The sequence below is a fragment of the Corvus hawaiiensis genome, chromosome 3 (genome assembly GCF_020740725.1).
Source record: "Corvus hawaiiensis isolate bCorHaw1 chromosome 3, bCorHaw1.pri.cur, whole genome shotgun sequence".
In the NCBI taxonomy this organism is placed as follows: Eukaryota; Metazoa; Chordata; class Aves; order Passeriformes; family Corvidae; genus Corvus; species Corvus hawaiiensis.
This window is the reverse complement of record NC_063215.1, coordinates 75,202,548-75,224,426: the sequence shown is the minus strand read 5'-3', so window position 1 is coordinate 75,224,426 and position 21,879 is coordinate 75,202,548. Positions and strand designations below refer to the sequence as shown.

Here is a 21,879-nt window from a genome sequence, read left to right as displayed (position 1 = left end):
ACATCATTTTTTGTTTCCTTGCCTTTTTAAAAATCTCTTTGTATTGCTCTCTACACATTGAAAAAGGTGAGAAATTGTTTTAACTGTCTTTCATATTTTATGAATTGACACCTTCCATGAAGACATCATGATTTTTTTGATGGATGTATATTTTCTGACAAAAGGCTTTTGTCAGCATTTTTTGATGTTCTCTAAATAAGACCCAGAAATCATGTTGTGCACTTTTGCAAAGGTAACTTGTCAGGAATATAAGAGTCTCTAACTGCTTAGACTTAGGAAAAGGGAATTAATTGGCTTTTCAAACCCTGGTTTTTGAAGGCTGTACCATATGTTGGAGGAGAAAGTACTTCCCAGCGGCCAAAAAAAGTAGTTTCTGGATTGATTTTTTGTAGGTAGGTATCTGTATATAATACAGTTCATGTGCTATTCTCATGGGTGGCTATAAATTGTTAGATTTCTCCTCAAGACAATAAAATTACTTCTAAATTCTTGAACTGATACTTCTACCACTCCTATTCCTGATTTGGGAGTACTGTTTGCCAAACTGTTAATGAAGTTGCATTAATTCCAAAGTCAGCCATGATTGGCTCTGCACAAGGTTTGGTTACAAACCACATAATTTGGGTTATCATGCGTATGGTGACACCTGGGCCTGTCAGCGTAATGGGATATTTTATCATGGACCTCGATTGCACTTTGAATGAGAACAGAGTCGTTTGCACCGCAGAGCAAAAGAACTTTCCTTGACTGCATTTTCTTCTTACATATCTGATTTATCCTGCCCAAAATGACTGACCTTCTTAAGATTTGGATGCTATATTGTAAGCACTGATAGGTTACAGTATGTTTTGAAACTTTCAATCTTTTGCCAATTTATTCTTAGTTTGTGTTTCAAACTTCATTCTGAGTCTGTGAACTCTGAGCTACTAAATTACAGGTTGGTGATCAGAACAGAAAAAATGGGAAAGGATGCATGAACCTGTTAAAAATGCTCTCAAATTACTTAATTCTGCAAACCAGTTAAGTAAGGAAAAAGCATTTAATTTACTTGGAGTTCTTTTTTTTTTCCTAATGTGTTGCTCAGTGAGGAGTACTAGAAAGGGAATGAGGCAGGGGGAAGAATGTGACCGGTGGGGATCCATCCAAGAGAGAAAACCAGAGATTGTAGGAGGACATGCAGAGGCTGCCTGAAGTTCCACCTGAACTTTTTCTTAAATCTTTCTGGGTGTTCTGCAGTGGATATATTTGCTGAGAAGTTGAGTGTGCAGCCTGCTCTCTTGCTAGCCATCAGAGCCAGCGAGACAGCTGCAGTTTGCCCTGAGCCGAGTTGAGCCAAAATGGGCTCTGCAATGCACACACTCCTGAGGGCGAGGTGCCAGCCTCTTGCCTCTGCTTCACAATCGGATCCCCAGTACGGACACACAAATGGCTGTTCCTGCTTAGTTTTTTTTCATTTATTTTGAGTCTATTCTTACAAATGGAAATGTCTCTCTGTGGGAGACATTCCCTCTGAGTGCAAAATAGAAAATGGAACCAACTAGTCAAAACAGCAGTAATGACTTGCAAGGCAGTTGCTGTGGAGAGCACGTGCAAGTTTTTTCTGGCAGACAGGGTGAGAAGGAAGAAGAGCTTGTGTGTGTATGTTGTACCATAATGGAAGTTGTTTGTTATTTTCCACATCCTACAAGGTCACTCAGAGCAAGCCCAAAGTTCTGCTGCTGGCATCTGTGCTGCCCAGTCAGAACTTCACTCAGTAGAGCTCTGTCCCTGTCCTGACTGTGCATGGAATACTGGATCTGGCTGCATGTTTGGACACTCCAAGAGTGCTTTTGCGCTCTGTCTCTGCAATTTGTATTGGAAGCCCTGATTAGCTTTTAAAGCAAAAAACCCTGTGAAAGTAAATACATTCTCCATGCAAACACTCTATAGCAGAGGAGAGAGAACAATCTGAATTTTACATACCAGTCCTAATTGTATAATCATTCTGAGAATGGACAACTGGGCAAAGCCATTCTTTCATCTGAGTGAGTAAAGCTTTGAAAGGTAAACAGTGTATGTATGAAGCACTGAACACTTTTCGTATCAGTATTTTCTGGGTAAGTGCCATTTAAGTCAATGTAAAAATCCTTAAAAAGTACAAATTAGCTATTTAAGTTCCTTATGCAGACAGTTGGCTCTCTCTATGGGATATATTTGTGTACTTAGAAAGTAATATTTAAATATTTTAGGCTGGTCATTAACTATGCAAAACTCAATTCATATTAAGAATTCAGTTCTTTTCCTACTGAAATTCGATGTTGCTCTTGTTATATTGTGTATCAGTAAATTATGAATCAGTTGTGCTCACTTTGCTAATAAAGGCTGTTTTTTAAGACAATGAGATTATACAGGAGCTTTCATAATTTTATTTAATCAACAATTATGTTGGTGTTTGAGTCAGAAAGTGATTAAGCTTGCTTTTTTAGAGCTGTGTGGGTTCTGTATGACCAATGAGATACAAAGCTTGCATATTTATTTCAGGAAGGAGAGGAGGTAGCAGGTTCTCTGTGGCTGGAGGAGGACTATTGGGTAAGAAAGAATTGCCAATTCCAGTATACCTGTCAGGTTTCCATAATCACTTACCAAGGTAAACTTATGCAAATACTGAAAATTTCATTACACCAAAATTATATTTTTGTGCTTCTGACTGCTCTCACCTCCATAACGATGGAGTCCAGTGTGTACCTGTTGTCCATATCCACAAGTCTCAAGACAAACCTATTTCACTTTGTATGACATAATGCTTTATGAATTCTTGTTTGCTGTAGACAAGATTTAAAATATTACCCCTACTCCCAGCTTCTGCTTCTGAAGACAAGAATTTAAAAACTGTCTCTGTGTGCTACCTGGAAGGTTGCCTGAGCACTGGAGTTGAGTTCAATAGCTACTCAAGATTTCATATATAACTAGGAATACACTCTGTCCATGTGTTGTTATCAGAAAACCATACCTGCTGTAGAGTAGAGCATCTTTTGTGAGCTGTAACAGTCAAGCCAGTGCTAGCAAAAATAAACTTCCTGATCAAAAGAAGTAAACTTTTTGTTAAATGGCTTTATTATTGCACTAGCAGTTAAGGTTAAGTAAATATATCTATTCTAGCCCCATAGTTTCCACTTGATAATGGAAACCTTTTATCATTTAAACTGAAATTTTCTCTTCTGTCCTTACCAAAACATGGTTTGTGTGGGGCTCTTTCCTCTGGCGTTACAATAGAGGAATGTGCTTTCAATTGAAAGTTTCTCAATCTCACAAATTAAAACTGGAAAGTAATCTTTAAATAGATGTTTTTTTCCCAGTGCACTTATAAAAAAATCCAGTTTTGTTTGGGTTTTTGGCATTCTTTGCAATCTGAAGGTTTACTGTTTCAAAGTCTTGATGCTATTTTTGCTGTCCTTTCAGTAGCTTGAGTTCACCCAAACTTTAAGGCTTAAGAGCAAGTCCAACCACAGTATTTGCATAATTCCTTGTAGTTCTGTTTCATGGAAAATTTCTGCAAGCTGTAGTTATTGCTGTAACTAGGAATGCGAACTGAGATACAGGGGCCTGGAGAATGCGACATGACCAACATGGTTGTGGATCTTTGCAGAGCCTGGTTGTGGAATGGTCAGTCTCATGCTCTGATCTAGCTGGGAGAGCTGAAGCTGAGATCCAAGCAGCCTTGTTGTGCGAGAAAGACTCGCTCTTGTTAGGCAGAACTCCAAATGAGAAGCTGTGTGCTGTTTCCTTTTGATTAGGAAGAGTGTTTCAGACAGTCCCAAGGCTGAAGGCTGCTGGACTAAGGTGCAGTATTTCTTGGATCCAACTCTTGGTTTGGGATTATACTTGTGACAGTCTTTATCACAGGGGTGTAGAGCTGCTTTTAAGCGCTCCCCTGTGTGCTGGGTTTGGAGAGGCTGCTCCTCAGGGTATTGGTTTTCACTGCTTCTGTAGAATAGAGAGTGTCCCCTGCCCTTACCTGGTGACTAAAACACTACCACGAGGTGCAAGCATGAAAACTACTAGTTTTAGAATGGAGCTTGGTTAGTTTGTGGGCGGGATTAGAGGAGAGGGGGCTCTGAAGACTGGTGTCTGCATCCCTGTAATTGTGGGTTTGACGTTCCTAATTTGGCTTAATGTCATCTGGTGTCTGACTGGCTAACCTTGTAACACTGAGCCCTTAGAGCCTCCTTTCTGGGGTTTTTTTGCCCTCCTCTTATGGAATAGTTGAAACTGGCAGAGAAGGTGCAAGATGAGTGAAATGCTAGAGTAATGACAGCATGGGACTGCAAGGCTTATTACATTATGGGAGGAAGAGGACCACTGCATGCATTGTAGTGCTAAAAATATTCCCTGTGACGTGGGACAGTGACACTAGCCACATGGTAACTGTGACTTGTTCTGGTAATGTGCTTCCTTGGGGATGTCAGAGTGCAGGATAAAACTCCAGTGTGGTGGCAGAGACACAAAACTCAAAAACACATAGACATGACCTGTATGTGATTCTGTGTGGAGCAGAGGCAGATTTGAAAGTCATAGAATTTATGACAATGAACTAGGCAGGAATTAGAGGTACAAGAGAAATGGTAGGATCAGGTTCTAGAGCCTAGGAATCATGTCATCTGGAATGAGGGCAGCACTGTCTTTGGAGGACTCACACTGTCCTTCTGGGCTGTTTGGAGGGAGGTACTGCTTTGACGCACGTAGGGACAAATAAAAGACAATCCAGAAAAAGGCCAAAACAGCTGCTGAGGATAAAAGTTGCAGATAATGTGTAAGTGGAGAAATAAAATACATGCTTGTCTCACAGGCCTGCATGCTGCAAACTAATGAGTGTGCAGAGCAGAGGAAGAAACTTTTCAGAGTGTATAGTATCATATAGGAGGAAGAATATGGGGGAGGGAGGGGAAGTTTCCTGATGAAGTCTGTCAGACAGTGGGTACGTGCCGTCATTTGCATTAGAAAAATTAATCATGCTTTTAATTTCTGGTGTTGGACATGCCTTGTGGTGATCAGGAGTGTGCCTATCTTCCCTTCTCACTTTTATCCTAGGTCCAACACGAAAAATGCCCCTGACTGCCAGTGCCATGGACTTTTTTCAGCTCTTTGTCCCTGACAATGTACTAAAGAATATGGTGGTCCAAACCAACATGTATGCCAAGAAATACCAGGAGAGGTTTGGTAGTGACGATGCCTGGATTGACGTCACCTTGACAGAAATGAAGGCCTTTTTAGGCTACATGATATCAACCAGTATCCACCACTGTGAGTCTGTTCTCAGCATCTGGAGCAGTGGCTTCTACAGCAACAAGAGCATTGCACTTATCATGACACAATCACGGTTTGAGAAGATTCTGAAGTACTTCCACATTGTGGCCTTCCGCTCGAGCCAGACAACGCATAGCCTCTACAAAATTCAGCCTTTTCTGGACTCTCTGCAGAATGGCTTTGACTCTGCTTTCAGACCTTCACAAGCCCAGGTAAGAATTAATCTGTCGGCAGGGAACATCTGACCTGTGCGCTCTGGTTGTCTCACTGTGACAAAAAGTGCACAGCACAGCTGCCTGGGGAAAGAGCTGGGGCTTCACAGTGTGAAGCTCTGCTGTGGTGCCTCCATGAAACGAGAGAAAGCAGCACTGTCCTGTGCGAGTGCTCATCAGTGTCTGTCAGTGCAGGCACCAAGCCTGTTTCAGTGGAAATGGTGCTCTCCGAGCTGGAGCTGTTTGCTTTAGTGGCCTAAAAACACCTGGAGTCTTCTCAGTGAGGCTGGCACCAGTAGGTTTTGCTGTCCTGAGGATGGGAGGTTGCAGGTTGTGCAAGGGCAGAAAAGGCAGAGCTGGTGCTGCTGGGCTGGAGGGAAGACCAGTAGCTGCTCCCACTGCAGACTGAGTTGAATGGAGGAGTTGAGTTTGCTGAGTGACTGTCCCTGACCTTAGCGATGGGTGCTTGTTTTATGGTCCAGTAACACAGCTGCTTCCTCACAACTGGAAAAGGGTACAGGTGAAAATCTTTTAATATTCATCATACTCTATTTAAACTTTGTTCAAAATAAATGATCTGCTTTTGAAGCTGTTGCTACTGGTCGTGTTCAGAACTCTGGAAAGAAAAAAGAGTAAGCATGAAATATGTTACTACTTGGCATAACTTTTCAATCAATTCTCTGTTTCCAGAATATAAATATTTCACTTAGGCATTTGGAAAGGGTGTTGTGCCCATAGTCCTCTTTTTCTTCCTGTTTCCCTTCTGAAGCATCACATTTTTGCCTTCTGCACAAAATTAATGAAGACATAGATGCATCACATCCATTGAAGTGTGCCTAAAATAAATGGCGAGTGATTACAGTTTCTTCTATTTTATTGACAATAAAAATCATACCTATATAACTCATGAGAACACAGCTGCCTAAAAAGCTGTTAAGGTGGAGAAGGGAGGAGTGTTCTCACTAAGCCATGCAAAGTGTGTTTCCATTAAGACAAAACAGGCAGTGAGAAACACAGAATTGTTGGGACTGAGCTCTTACTAAGGTATGAAATCTAGTCCTTATGGCTGCTGAGTTCAATGGGCAGAAGATAAAGGCTTCAGAAATGTGATCACTCTGTCTAATGTGAATGCTTATAATGGTGTGCTGTGGCACACACTCTGAGTGCAAGTCCATTAAAGGATAAAATTTGATTTGCATGTATATCCCTTCTCCCATTCTCCATCCTGAGCAAGGCTTGAGAACTGAACTGACAAAATCACAGCACCCTGTTTGCAGTGGCAAAACATCTAAATCTTCACAAGCAAAACACATTCTTATTCTGAGCTTGGTAAGGGGATGCTACTTAAAAAAAATAGGGGGGAAGAAGTAGACACAGCCCAATTCTCTTCCCTCCCCCTCCACTTCTCTGCTCCTTTGTCAGTGTTTACGTCAGTGATTTCTATGCGGCATGTTTCAGTGATTTTGCATGGAACAAAAAGCACTAAAATACAGCTTCAAAAATAACTCTGTGAGAAAGAATAAGGTTTTGAATCTGTTGTTAAAAATACCTTAGTGTACCTCTGGTAACCTACTGTTCCAGGCCTCCTCCTGAAAGGAGCCTTGTGCATAACATCCTCCTGAGTGCCATCAGTCAGGGCTGAACACTACCTGTCTCAAGAGATGAGGACCCCATCTGCTCAAAACAGGAGGAAAGAACTCTCCCTGCAAATTGTCTTGAGTGCAGACTGCAGTAAACATCAAACCCAGAATGCCCAGTGAAAAATACTAGAAATAATTGAAAATAATAACTCAGTTGCACAGAAACAAATTAAAAGATGAGGGGAAAGAGCCATTTAGATGGGCTTTTGGAAGTTCTGCCTGTGAAAGCCAGTTGGAAAGGGGGGGCCAGGTTTCTGTAGTCAGGGATACCTGAAATCCCAAGTTCAAACTAGATTTGTTGCTTGAGGTACATCTGTATCTTAAACATGAGACTTGTGGTACCTGGGTGGCTTGTGGCTGACCCATGAGCTTTATGCTCCCTTCTTGTAAGTGGCATCAAACAGCTGAATCACAGCTCCTGTTGGATGCAGCAGGGCTGTTTGGGCTTATGGGTAGGCTCGTTACTGACTTTCTTCCTCTGGCAGTGTGGACTCACAGAACACGGATTAGGAAGATGCCATATTTAATTCACCCCTATGGACCAAGCAGGGACAATCTGCATCCAGCAGGCGGTACATCTGCCATTACAGTTATTTCTTTTATAGATCTGATCTTTTCTTTTTGGAGAGCTAGAAAAGATTCTTCAAGTGGAACTTCTGTCAGAAAATACTTAGAGGTTTTTTTTCTCATCTGTGACCCCTCCCCCTGCCCAAATTTGCCTGTAAAAATAACACCACAGTTGCTATGAAAGGAAACAGGGAGAAAGAACTATGCCAATATACCAAACCAGAGAAAACAATCTAGTGAATTATAACTATTTTGCTAAATATACTGAGCAAACAAAAGGAAATAATTACTCTCCAGCTTATGAAGGATTTGAAAGCCCAGAACATTTTGTGTATCAGCAGTGCTAGCTGTAGTTTCTGAAGTTAAAAAAATGGTGTTCTGACCTAGATCAGTTAAAAAAAAAAAGACAGGAATATTCTCTGCATCTTATCCCTCCTCAGCATCATCTGTATAAATAAGCACTGCCTCTACCTGAGCAACAAGAGGTGGAGGTTTGGGTCTGTTCTTGGAAGCAGTGTTGTTTCTTCGCTACTTAGCTTTGTAGCTGTGCTACTGTCTGCAAGCCTGAAGGCAGGGAGGATGCCCTGCCTGCGCTCAGGAGGTATAGAGCGACAAATTCAAGGGTACTCACCTGCCAAGGATATGCACTGAATTCCAGAAACCTGAGGAGTTCAGTGAAAATAACATCACTGCTCAAATACCCTTCTGTGCCTGCTGAGCATTTATATGCTTGTCAGCAGGATGTGACTAGACAGCATTGCTGTGACTGGCTGCCCCTGACTGGTGTGGGAGAGGTCAGGAGCATAACTCCAGGTACTCTCTGCTTCCCTCTGCCTCTAAAGTACCTTCTCTTTGGTGTCTTGGAACCAAACAATTTTGCATCTGCCCAGTGGAATGTCAGCTGGGAACAGTTGTCTTCTTATCTCCAGCAGGAGTGAACCCCCTGACAAAAAGACAGATGTAAGTCCAATCTCTTGCTCCAAGGGCACAGTGTTAAACTTTGGCCAATTACTAGGCAACTTGTTTGTGTTTCACTCTTGGTGGTATCGTAGGGTACAGCTAGGCAGTTTCCACATAGCTCTTACAAACCAGCTCACAGCTTTAGATGGCAGCCTCTTTGAAAACACAGAGGGACAAAAACAGGCTGGTCAACTTGCTTTTGTGTCCTCATGATTAAATATTCATTTGATATAGGGTATTTCCAAATTATAAGATCTTAGTCGTGTTTTACCTCTGTATTTCAGACTTCCTGTTCTCAAAATTATTCTTTAGGAGTTAAGGGTGCTGGTCCCAAACCAGAACCGTTCTGTCTTAGGACTTCTTTGAGTGTGACACAAATACATAAATATTGAGAGAACACTGGCCAAGTATAAGACATCGAGCAAGAGAAAGACAGACAGAGGAGCAATAAGAATATTGAGCAGCAAGGTAAATTTCTGATGTCCTGTAACTCTTGGCCAGTTGATCCTTTGGTGAAGCCAGATTTTAGGGAGAGTTTGGCAACAGAAAATGATGGAACTTCATTGGTATTTTTAAATTACCTAATGGCAATGGAGTGCTGTAAGTACTGGCTTTTTGTTTTTAAGAGGATTGATTGGGCAGAGGAGCGTGGAATCATGGCTCCATTGGAGGTCGGAGTTAACCTTTGAATGATGGCAAAGAGGATCTGTAAAATGTGGATAGGCCAATCAGGACTTTGAAAATGAGAAGAGAAAGAATCTGTCTGATATAGTGGAGAAAAACTATCAGAGAGAAGTAAAGTGATGTGGTCAGTGTGATAGACTTGGAAAATGGCTTTCCAGCAGTAGTCTGTAGGACAAGATTGCCTTATGCTGAGTAGAAGTAAAACTGTTGCAGGATGGTTGTGGGTTTTGGATGTAAACTTGTCTGGGTGGGTGGGTTGTTACTCTAAAATGAGTGCCATTTTAGAGCTCTTACTCAGAAAGCATGGAAAATGCAGGCATTGCCTAGCTGAGAAGATTTTGCAAGTAGGAGGTAAAGACTGACATTCAGATTCACTAGCCAGTGATATCTGCAGCAGGAGGACAGGGACGTCTGCAATGACCAAAAAAGGAGATACTAAGGGTTTCTTAAGAGAAGGGAGATGCTCTCAAATGCAGCGTAATGTAATCAGAACTGACAGCTAGATATGCAAGCAGAGATGTCAGACACCAGCAAGAGAATTTAGATTAGACAGGAGGAGCTTTGGAGCAAAGAGGCAGAAGCATGAGCTGGAGGAATGACTGTGTGCATAAAGGTGCAGTTACCCGGGGACTCTGCAACTGGGTGGTACCCGCCAAAAGCCAGAGACAAGGCAAGCTGAGGGAGCTTCTCCAGGAGACAGGCTGAAGAGACAGCCTGTGTTGTGGATGGCCATGGATCTAAGGGGGAGATGTCTCATGGATATGTTGATTCATTATCTAAGTGTATGGAGTCCAGAAATTCCATGTACAAAAGACATAGTGATTCGGGGATTTGTCTACAAGCCTGTTTGGGCTCTGGTGAAAGCAGGATGGGTGGAATTCTGGCATGGAAAAAGCATTGGAAATGATCTAAAATGGAGAAGAAAGAAAGGCACTCCTGGCAGTGGCTATCTGTTTTGTTCTGTGAGTGAAAGATATTGTGTGATGGAGCAGTTGATAGAGTCCCATCTTGGAGTCCTGCCTCTGCAACATTTGGAGTGCAAATACATGTTGAGAGGAAAGCAAATGTGTGTGAAAAAGAGTGAAAGTTTGGCAGGTCGATGTCACAGGGATAAGGATTACTATAAGGAAAAAGGAAAGGAAAAGAAAAGGAAAAGGAAATTAAAGAAAAGGAAATGAAAGGAAAGGAGAAGAGAAGAGAAGAGAAGAGAAGAGAAGAGAAGAGAAGAGAAGAGAAGAGAAGAGAAGAGAAGAGAAGAGAAGAGAAGAGAAGAGAAGAGAAGAGAAGAGAAGAGAAGAGGAAAAGAGAAAGCAGTGTGATGGCAGTGGGGGAGCAAAGCAACTAGATGAGGAGCTTCTTAGACCCCGAGAGAAAAGAATGGGGATGGTTTCTATGAAGAAATCCACAAGCTATCTTGCATCAAAGGAAGTCAGAGTAGGAAGAGGGCAGCACTTGAGACTGAGAAAAAGATTGTGAAGAGGCGGCCAGGAATATGTGTAGTAGTCAGTTAAGCCTGAAAGTAGATTTTTATCAAGGAAGATGAGAAGCAGGAAAGAATATGCCATGGAGGCAGTAAGCTCAGTCCTGTAAAAGCGAATATTGCAGCAACAGCAAGAATGGGGAATAGGGAGGGAGGAAATACCACTTTGCATGAGGATTTGGCAAATAGATGGATTTGAGATACAGGAACAGCAAGGAGACTGAGAATGCAGGAGGGTGAACAAACTAATAGGGTGGGCCAGTAGCACCAGGGCTAACTTTTGTCCTAAAAACACCATGTCAGTGCCAGGAGCAACAAATTGCTTGCTTTGAAAACAAGGTGGGGATCAGCTGTTCCACCAGCAGGCACGGCCCGTACAGTGCCCCGTTTGCAAAGTTCTTTACAGCTGTTGAAGCAGTGGTTGCATTTGGAGGGGTGACAACACTTGTCCCCCACTCTCTGAAGGAAGCAGGAAGAACAAGCTCTAGGGTTTTCAGTTCATTTTCCTTGCCTGTCCACATTTTTTCTTTGCAGCAGCAGCAAACAGCCCTAGTCTGTTCACATTTTTATTCCCTCTTCACAGAAGTTGAGTAGGAACTTACAGAGAAATTATTTACATTCAGTACAGGGGAACAAAGGAGGGGAAGCTCTGGTTACTAGGGGAAGGCAGGGCTGAGCATGGGCAGGGAGAAAAGGAAGATGGAGAGAGGTTTTAAATATTCAGATTTGCTTTCTAAATGTAAGGCTGACAGGCCTTACTGTGTCATAGGAGGCAGAAAGAGTGTGAAGGGTAAACAGGACGCAGTAGAGCTGCTGTGAGGAGAGTTGATGCTGTGGTGCAGAGGGAAAGGAGCTAATGACAGAGGGTAAAAGATGTCCTAAGGTGATGCTTATACAGTCTTTTCTTTCTGCTGCTCTCCATCCTACAGCAGGGGAGATTATAACAGTGGAACCACACCACTCAGTGGGATCTGGCAGGTAAGAGAGCCTTTCCAGAAGCTGAGAAATTCTTAACCATGTATCCAACCCTATCCCAAAGGATGTGTTCCTTCCCTCTGCACATGAGAGGCAGAAAGGCAAAAGTGAATGAGGGCATGTTTAATATTTGCAAAATACTGTCAGAATCCTCTGAGGCGGAAGTGGGAAATGCCCCAGATGGTCTTTAGATAGGAAGGGCTGTGTTCTGTGTGGACCTTGAGAGAGGAAGATTTGGCTTCAGGGCAGCTGCAGCTGGAAGAACAAATATCTTTGTGTGCAGCTCTCCTTGCTCACATCTGTGTTTTGGTATATAATTTGAACATTTCACAAGAGTGCTTTCAGATGGTCCTGTGAATGTTTCATGAGTTGTTAAGAAGTGGAGTGTGTATAAATGACAGTGTGCAGCCATCACTGTGTGGGGAGGGCATGGGTGCCTATTTTGGGCTGACAGAGTGATGTTCAACAAACATCTTGTATTCATGAGGCCGGCAGCTGTTCATCTCTGCTGCTTAACTGCTCACCCACCACATCTCTCCTACAAGCATCGCTCCCAGGTTTAGTGCAGCTTTGTTCTCATTCTGCCACTGACTGCATGGATGTGCACAAAAGTAGCACACGTGCAGGCGTGGAAATGCTTCATCTGAGGATGGGAGCCTCTTCATACCTGTATCTGAGCCCGCTTCCTGGAGGGATGGTCACTGGAAAAGAACAGACTCCTTTAGATTATAACCCATCTGACTATTTTGCACATCTTTACAAGGGTATGAATTATGGCCTGCTGGGACTGCTTTCCCCTCGTGTACAAGGAGGGGAGCCTGCAGTAACTTGCTCTGATTTAGATGTACATGTCTGAATTTGGTCAGCATTTATCAGCTGTGACCTTTCAACAGTTAGCAAGTCTTTGTACTTTCACAAGTGGCTTGCTAGGCAACTTACACATCATGCAGTCAGCTATGTTATGCACAGCTGCCTGTGAGCTGTGGGCATCTGCTAGTACTTTTCTGTAGATGAGTTCCACAGTGTGATACCTAACAGTTTTGCTGGTGAATTAATGGAGAGAAGTGTAACGAAACAGTTACAAGAACCACTTACAGCATCTGGATGCAGAATGCAGAAACTGCTTCACTTTCACAGGTCTTCGTTACTTGCTCCAGTCTGCCTTACCTTTTTCTATTCCTGCCTCTGGTGCTTTATACTTGTCTCCTTTTGTCAAATTTTTCAGCTCCTGAGGCAAGAGAGACTTCCCTGAAGCTGCTGCTGCTGCCAGGAAAAATATTTTCTGTCTCTTCACCACCTCTTTAAATGGCAGCATTTTTCTCCCTTAACTTCTCTTTCTCTTTATTATGTGTTTTCCTTTGCTGTAACCAAGGAACATACTTTACAACATATTGTAGGGGATGTTTGGGTGGAAGACATTCTGCCAAACAAGATGAAGCTTATGATGAAGCTTGGAGAAGGATGCTGCCAACAATCCACTCTCCCTGCCCCATCCCCTGCATCGTTTTGGAGGGATGCTGAACTGTAGCTGATACTAAGAAATGAGAGCTGTGCCTTGAAATGTTTCCAAACCACATGTAGAGCAGCTATCCATAAGGGAGTGTGCTTGGCCAGGCTTTGGTTTTTGTTGGGTGGTAGCATCAAACAGAAGTGAGTTTGCTTCTTTGTTTGGAGTGATGCACACAAGCACAGTGCAAGGGTTGTATTTCCTTGAAAGAAGTTAAAGCACCTTTTTTTTAGCAATCTTGTATTCTTCTATTTCTTTCCCTGCCTCTTTTCTTGCCACTTGCAGGTACTACATGAGCCCCTGATTGATGAGGATCCAGTTTTCATTGCTACCTGCACAGAGAGGGAGCTGCGCAAGAGGAAAAAGAGGAAATTCAGTCTTTGGGTTCGGCAGTGCTCGTCCACTGGTTTCATCTGCCAGGTGGGTTTTACCTCTTCAAATGTCATGATTCAGTTCCAGCAGGCCCTTAAATGTATTGCAGGACCAAGGGTAACAGTCACTTCTCTTCGTTACCCTGCCGGGGGCTACAATCTGTGTGCAGGAGGCCTCTGACTCCTGTGGATACGAGACCCAACGGACAGTGATGACAAGTTCCTGATACTTTGTTTGCTGTATGATTTAACTGAGAGTTTCTGTCTCTGATAATGTCCATCTGGCTGCCAGCCCTCAGCTAATTACATTGAAATGCAGTTAAAAGGTCTGTCTGTTTGTATATCCTAAGTTTATCTGAATGTCTGAGTACTGTGACTTATGTCATTTTTTATGAATCAGCTTTTCTCTCTCCCTAAGTATGACACTGCAACTGTGATAGCCAACGGTGTCCAATAGACTAAATCAATATGGTATCAAGATGTCAATTTTTCTGTGAGAAATATATTTGTGGGGGTTCCTATTACCTATCTTTTCACACATCTACCTCTCTATCAAAGAAATAAAATCTGGTGTGACTTCAAGGTGAGATGTAAGCTGGAGTGAGAGACATGTTGAAGGGTTTGTTTTTATTATCATAAGGCATTGGGAACTTCTTTTCAAATTCTCAGCTTCCTCAATTGCTGATGTATTTTGAGAGCCCTTGAAAAATCTGGTCATTTATTTTGTTACTTAGAGATGAGGGGGCAGATGTTTTCTAATATTTCTTTTTCCCAAGAGCTCCTGTGAGAAGGCTGTCCCCCGCATGTTCCAGAGTGGTGGTTCAGAGGTAGGATGTGCACACTGCTTGCTCAAACTGAATGCATGTCAGAACAGGGCCTGTGGATTTGCTGCAGTTGAACATTTGTTCAGAGCAGAATTTAGTTGGTGAATCATTATGACTGTTTGACTAGCTGTGCAGGAAAAGAGGCTCACTGGGAACAGAGGTTTGTGTTTTCAGCAATGCTCTTCACTCTGAGAAGAAACTTAGGATCCTGCATCTTCCATCTAAATTTTAAAGCAGCTGTTTTCTCTGATACAAAATAGATTCACCTTGTGAAGCATCCTTGGAAGTTTCTGCTCTCAAGGCTCTTAGAAAGTCATTTGCTATATAGAGGCAGTGTCTTTGATCTCCAAGGAGAACTTCACCAGTCCCACACGCAGTTTATTACTGAAGCGTATTGGGTACAGCGAGCACAAAGTCTGCTCATCTCTCTTGCCATGCTCCCCCCAGCCAACTGCCACAAAACTAATAAGTCTTCAGACAAACCAGAGGTTTCAGATTCTGAGCTTTAATTATGTTGCACCTCCCGTCCTGTCCACTGAGAGACTAAATTAATGGAATGTCAAATTAAACAGAATAGATGCTCAGCACCACCCTAATCCTCCCACTCCCTTAATGAATTAGATACTCATGCTTCGCTTGCATCCGGATGACGTCCAGGATTATCTTGCCAGCTGCCTTCTATATTCATTCCATGACTTGGCTGTCGTTATCAACGTGCTGAAATGACTGGGTGAAAGGGACTTTAGGGAACTGTGAAAAAGAATATGCCTTCATGCTAAAATGGAAAAACCTAATCTGGGGAGGATGGGCATCTTCAATTATGATATGCTTGAAATGCTATGTTCATTTATGTGTCATGCTTACAAGTGGTCTTGCAGAATCCAAAGCACTTTTTCAGTGGTTATTTGGTTTATTTAGGGTTTTAAAACAGAGGTTTTGTTTCTTTCCCTATGTTTAACAAATGGAGAGAATTGATCTAAACCAGAAGAAAATCCAGTGTTTTCTCTTCATGTACACATTTTCCTTTCCATCTCTTGTGAAGCTGCCATCGTGAAGAAAAGACTTGTTGTCTGATAGTTAAGGACTGACCTGTCTATCACCTGCCAACCGTTGGAAAAACCTTGCAGCACTTACCTCAAAACATGTAGACATTCTGTAATACTGTCCAGGTGAATTCCCTCCCTCACTGCTTCCATGTGATGGCATTGAGGTCCTTTTAGTCAAGATAAAATAGGACAATCAACACTTCATAAATCAGCATAATTCAGTTTCAAAAATCTGAATAATATGTATCTATAAAAAGGTGAGCCAGCCCAGACAGAAGAGAGGACAGAGCTATGTATGACTGGTTTTCAGGAGTGGAAGGAACCTCAAGAAGATTGTGATGCTCCTGGCCAAAAACAAGGTCCTCCAATCCTGAATCATAAGCCTGATGTTAAAAAAAATCTCCATTTGAGGAAACACCTTAGTTTTCCCAGTGTGCTGCTTTTCCTACAATGAAAGGGATTGGTTGGTTTGTTTTCCTAATGTAGAATGGATATGCCACATGATGAGTTACTTTGTGAACTCAGCTCACAGGTCAGCTGTTAATGTTAGGAGTTTCAGCTGTTTGTCTGCTCAAATTCCTGTTCCTGCTTGTTCTGTGAACAAAACTCTGAATCACATTTTTGGGTATGAGTAAACACTTCTGTTTGATGGCTCATCATTTACTTTTTTTAAGGAAATGGTGTTTGGTTAAAAATCTAGCCCAATAAGCCATTCATGGAACAGAAGTGGCATAAAACCCAAGTGCTGCTTGTGGACATAAGGTGCATAGGCTTATATATTCATAATAGAAACAATGTATGAATATTAGACTACTTTTCTGTCTTCTGTACTCCAGGTAACTTGACTGCACCCTGACAGTTAAGTCTTTGTTTTAAGATGGATGCACAATTTCAGATTATATCTCTGCTTCAGAAAATCTCAAGCAGAGCATCTCGTTGCAGTGAATAGCTTTGTTGCTGAGCATCTCTTCACGGTCAGCTGGCCAAGTGGGAACATGCAGGAAGGACACATCATTCAAACAATGTAAATACACATCTGCTGCAGTTGGGAACACGAACAAAACCTCTCAGAGAGTTCAGAAGGGCTTCAGGAGATCTGACTTTGGCAAAGTGGATGGCAAAACTGCCCTGATACTGTTGCCTTTTTCATCTGCCTTTGACGCTGGACATCAAGGTGGCAGCAGCTGCTGGGGGAGAGGGCTTGGGCCTTCTAATTTCTTTCTTTCTAATTCAGGGAGGACAACAAACACAGCTTGCAGGACTTCAGGTGTCCCTCTCTGTTCCATCTTCTCTTTGCTTTTCTTGTTTCTTTCCAATCTATTTCGCTATATACTGCTTAGCACTTCTATTTCCCTACTTAACACCGAGACACTTTTAAAACCAATATTTTAATGTCTTGATTGCAGTTTAAATTATTGAAGTAGATTAGAAATCTTTCTTAGACTATTTGCTTAGCGTATATTTAAATATTAAGTCATACTATGTAAATCAAATCTCCAGCTGTGTCAGTTTTTTTGTCAGTTCTTATTTCTTTTTCTCTGAAAATCTGGAATAGTTGATTATAAAAATTGTTCATGAATATGATTGGTAGGGCTCTTTCTTATTTTAGATATAGCAATATAGCTCATCAAAAAATGATGAAGAGAATTCCCAAATACCTTATCAGGGCTATTTATTTTGTCCTGGTGGGACATATCATGTGCTCTCTGCATTTCTTGTGTGGCTCAAAAGGAATGAGCATGGTTATGAGTAACTAAGTGATGCCTAGTCCTTGCATAGCTCCTTCTGCACAAGAAGGTGTTCTGATCATTTGCAGGTGAAGAAAGCACAGGGTTCTGGTGAACCCCAGCACATGGAGAGCTGACAGAATAAGGTATTCCCATAGTGCCTCATCCTGAAGCGCAGACCCATAGTCCAGATGTAACCCTAAGACAGTCCCTGACCCAAAGAGCCATCAATCAACAAGATGGAAGGCAGTAGCAGATGGTAAAGAGCACTACAAAGAGACAATCAGACAATATTAATCACTCTGATAGGCAGTAATAGAATTAGCTCATCAACGTAATTATTTGCTTAAAAAAGCTGGTATCATGGTGAGGAAGAAATTACTTCATGCATGCATATATACTTTCCTAGTCATTGAGATGAATTTTATTTTCTGAGGCTATACTGGACACTTTTCACTTCCCACACCTCCTCCCTGCCCCCCAAAATATATGGGCTCTGCACTTGCTTTTATTCCCTGGCAGAAAATTCTTGCAATAATGCATTTCATTTTCATTAATATCCCTGTGCAATGTTACTCAGATTTATGAAGTCCTTTAGGTCCTTGTGCTGGGACTGACTTTGAGTTTCCACCTTCCACTGCTTCCCATGAAGTGATGAGTCAGAACAGAGTAAGGAAAACTACTGTGTCTCAGCAGCTTGAGTCTTGGTCCTGAAGAAACAGCAGTTTGCATGATAGCCGCGTTTAAAGAGTGAAACCTGGAGCGGGGTGGCCCCTGCCTGAGAGGGTAAGAAAGGGCTCTCTCCCCAAAGAGCAGCAGTCTCACTGAGGGGAGATGTCTGAGGTTGCTCCACAGATCATTGGCAGAGCTCTCAGTGACAGGAAAAAAACCCCGAACAGTGTAAACACCATGCTTCTACAGTAAATGCTGTAGTTAATTTTAGACAGGGTAGCTACAGCTAGCTTAAGTACTTCATAACCCTATTGACTTTACAGAGTAAGAACTTCCAGAATTTAGAGAAACTGAGGTTGTGCCCCAAAGAATTTATAATTTTACAACACACCACATAAGTGCATTCAGTCAATGGGAAAGGGAGGGGTAAAAAACCTGGAGTCAGTTTTGTTTTCAAGGTCAGAGTTGCAGAAGAATTAGCCATCTGTGCACTTGTTTAATAAGCTGCTCAGAAATGTTGGTGTTTCGGCCTGTTTAAGTTCTGTTTAGAGATTAGTCTGAGCCCTTGCATTTCTTTAAACCATGTCCTGATAATTCCTCTATTGCTGGAACAGTTGCATCTGGAACACACAGATGTAGCAGGTGCTTTGAGGAGGTTCTCAAGGTCAGGCTTTGTCTGGGAGGGGATCCCAGGAAATCTGATCACCTTCATTTGTCAATCACTGGTGGCTGGAAAATCCTATCTACTTTCTTCCTCTGGCTTCCATCTGGCTCCAGCTTTTTAATGCATGTGGTTCTGTAATGTCAGCATGTGAGAATCCCAGATCTCAGTTGAAAGTCAATTATCCTCTTGCTCACCAGTGTTAAATGGAAAGGTATTCTTGCAGATGTGTGTTGGGCCAGACCTATTCATTTTTATGGAGTTTACAATCTTTCCATGTTTCTAAATGAATAGGAAAACCAGACCTAAATGTGATCTAATGCAAAGATCTCTGTCAGAGTTTGCATACAGTCTTAGTGTCTATTTTCAGGTGTGAATGAAAGTTATTTTTTAGTTCCCATCTGAGCTGCTTGGAGTTTATGACAATAAAACTACCTGTGTAGTTGTGTCCTTTCTGCAGCTGTTCTCACTCAGTGCAACTCTGCCTGGGGAAGCAGACTAAAAGCACCAGAGCCTCCTCTCTTATGCACCTCATAGGTTTGCCATAGGAGTGCCCCTCATGGATCCCATCCCTTTGTGCTGGGTGTGGAGAGCAGAACAAAAATCTTTGCCCTAGAAAGTTTGGGATCTAAGTGCAAGAAGGAGGCTTAAGCTTCCCACAGCAAATCTCTTTAGTTCAGACACATTTTGGCTGCCCAGAGAACTGTGGAAGCAGGCTGAGTGCAGCAGTGTTTCTTGGCTAATGCACATGGCAGAGATCTGGGACTAACACACTACTAGGTACCAGTATACACCCTACTCCTGGTGAGCCTGCACAGGCCAGGCTGTCATCAGCCTTGTGGTTCCTCCTTAGAAATGAACTGGGTCCTCAATGTCAGTGTTTTGTCATCTCTTGGGTTTATCTTAAGATTTTATGCCCTTTTTATGTAAGTATTTTCCTCCTTGAGCTGCTATGTGTTATCCTCTCAACAGTTACAGCATTTCTGATAGTTTATACTGTTCTTGCCTTGCGTCACTTATATACCTTCTCACTTACACCTCCTCACTTACACACCTTCTCACAGCTCAACAATAATTTTCATAGAAAATCTGAGCCAATGTTGTGCAATTATGTGGCACCAGAGTGAAGCCTCAGTCATGGACCTGAGCTGGGCTACACAGAGGGAGCCTGGAAAAGCAGCATTAAGAAGCAGCAGGACCGATGCATTGATTAGCAATTGCCTTGTGGGGATTGCATCCTTTCTCGGAAAGGTTTTGAAGAGCAAAAGGAAAGAGGTCTGCTGAGATGGTGGTGATTTCCAACCAGTCAGAAGGGCAGCATGGAAAAGTGCAAATGTGGGCTTGTTTGACACTGGTTGTTGGATGCTTGGCTTCACAGGGCAAATGCGGGGAGGAGTCACTATACTGACATGGTATAGGAAGAGATCAACAGGGAAGCCTAAACCATGAAGGCCTGTCTCTGTTTTCCAGCCCCATTTCCATTTGATGCTGCAAAGAATAGGGAACTGGCAGAAGGCTGACATGGTCAAAGCAAAGGATTAGACAAGTGATCCAAGGGGTGGAGCACTGTCTGGATGTCAAAATACATTTCAGCAAGGCCAAAGAGAAGAAGGATGATTGCAGTAATTGGGAGGAAAGCCAGGCAGTTCTTAGGTATTTGAAAGAATAGGAAATGATTTATGTGGAGCTGTTAGAGATAATGAGTCTGCCTAACCTAGATGTGGCTGCCTGGGAGAAGGTACAGAGCAAAATCTGCATTCGTTGGTCCATGAGTTGTTGGTCCGCCATGCAGGTAAGATGTTGTAGTACCCACAGTGACAAAGAAACAACAAGAAATCATGGAAAGAAAAGCAAAGAGCTTTAAGTTGACAATGACTTGCATTGTCAACTCTGCCAGCATCTTTTTGCCAGTCTCACAAAGATCTTTTTAGAAACTTTGAAGAACATGTGCAGGTAAAACAGACTTTTGTCAGTCCTCAGCACAGAGATGTTAGCTGCATCTGTGTGTGTTCATGCAGATTGAAATCATTCAAAAGAAAATGCAGAGGGAGAAAAGAAGGGGACCGAGTAAAGAACTTTGTAAGGAACACCAGGAACTACCTGGGAGCAGGTTGGGAAAACTGCATGTTCTTGCATACCCTTTAGAAAGCAGACTTTAGAGTAGCAGGAAGAAAATGAAGAGAGGCTCAAACAAATGAAAAGATCTGGTCTTGGTAAGAGCACCACCACTGGTGCCAACATCTGCTGGAAAAGAGCTGCCTGGGAAGAGATCATTAAAGAAGGAGGGAGTATGATGTGCAGCAGGTTTAGGGTGAAACTGGAGAGGAGAATCTCCCAACAGTGTTGGTAATGGCAACAGTTAGAGGTAGGGTTTAAGATGAGAGGGGATTGAGGCAGGATCTAGAAAGTAGTGCTAGGAATGTGCAGTTGTGGGTTGGCTGTAGAAAAAAATAAAGTTATTTTTTCAATAGCTATTGAGGATCGAAAAATTATGACTACTTTACTTTGTTCTCTTGCTTTTATAACTGTGTCATCTAAAAACATGGCTTCTGTTTTGTGGTTGTTTAGGATCTGCCCTTTGTGAAACATTTTTGCACAATATATCTTTCAAAATCTTCCTTCTGTTTATTACTACCTCTGCCCTTTTTTTTCTTCCAAATGTCATCTATTTCATTTGAGAATTGTACCCTGGGGTGCTTCAATTATGTATGAAGGTGGAATATTTGGGATGTGCTATTCACAAGTGCTTTCAATATGCCATCTGAGCTTTGAATATGAGCAGAATCACCAATATTTGTGTTTCTAGGGCACATTCTCTTAAATGTGCAGTCAAGATGTAGCTTTTGTTCCTAAGCATTCCATTTTTTACTCAGTTTCTGTGAGACCTTATGAACTTTCCACAAGAAGGTAATGAAAACATACTGGATTCAAAGTATCTGGTGCAGTAGGGCAGCCACAGATAGAGAGATGGCAGAATTGAGTGTGTCACTGTTCTGAGAAACAACAGATATTCAACAAATAATTGAGGAATGAATACAGAAAGCACTGCATGTTAAATGTCTTCAGCCCATAGTCGCCTCCCAAGACAGCTGCTGTCACATCTACACAGGTTATCCCAATTAGTGCTGTAGATCAAATGTACCAGAAGCCATTAGAAAAGATACAGTGAAAGAGATCTCTGCAGATATTCAAGAAGCACTGGTTTGGCTGTCATGCACAGAAGCAGAGGATGTTTGCTGCCAGCATCTCCCATCTGTTATCCAGCAACAG

At 42.3% G+C, this 21,879-nt stretch overlaps 1 protein-coding gene across 1 annotated transcript in view; it reads left to right on the top strand.

Moving 5' to 3' along the window:
• The window catches only part of PGBD5 (piggyBac transposable element derived 5), a 73,498-nt gene that overhangs the window by 25,236 nt on the left and 26,383 nt on the right, over nucleotides 1-21,879 (top strand). Inside the window, exons 2-3 of the mRNA XM_048296229.1 lie at nucleotides 5,068-5,495; nucleotides 13,594-13,728. Of these exons, the coding sequence (XP_048152186.1) occupies nucleotides 5,068-5,495; nucleotides 13,594-13,728 (563 nt within the window). The remainder of the gene's footprint in view (nucleotides 1-5,067; nucleotides 5,496-13,593; nucleotides 13,729-21,879) is intronic.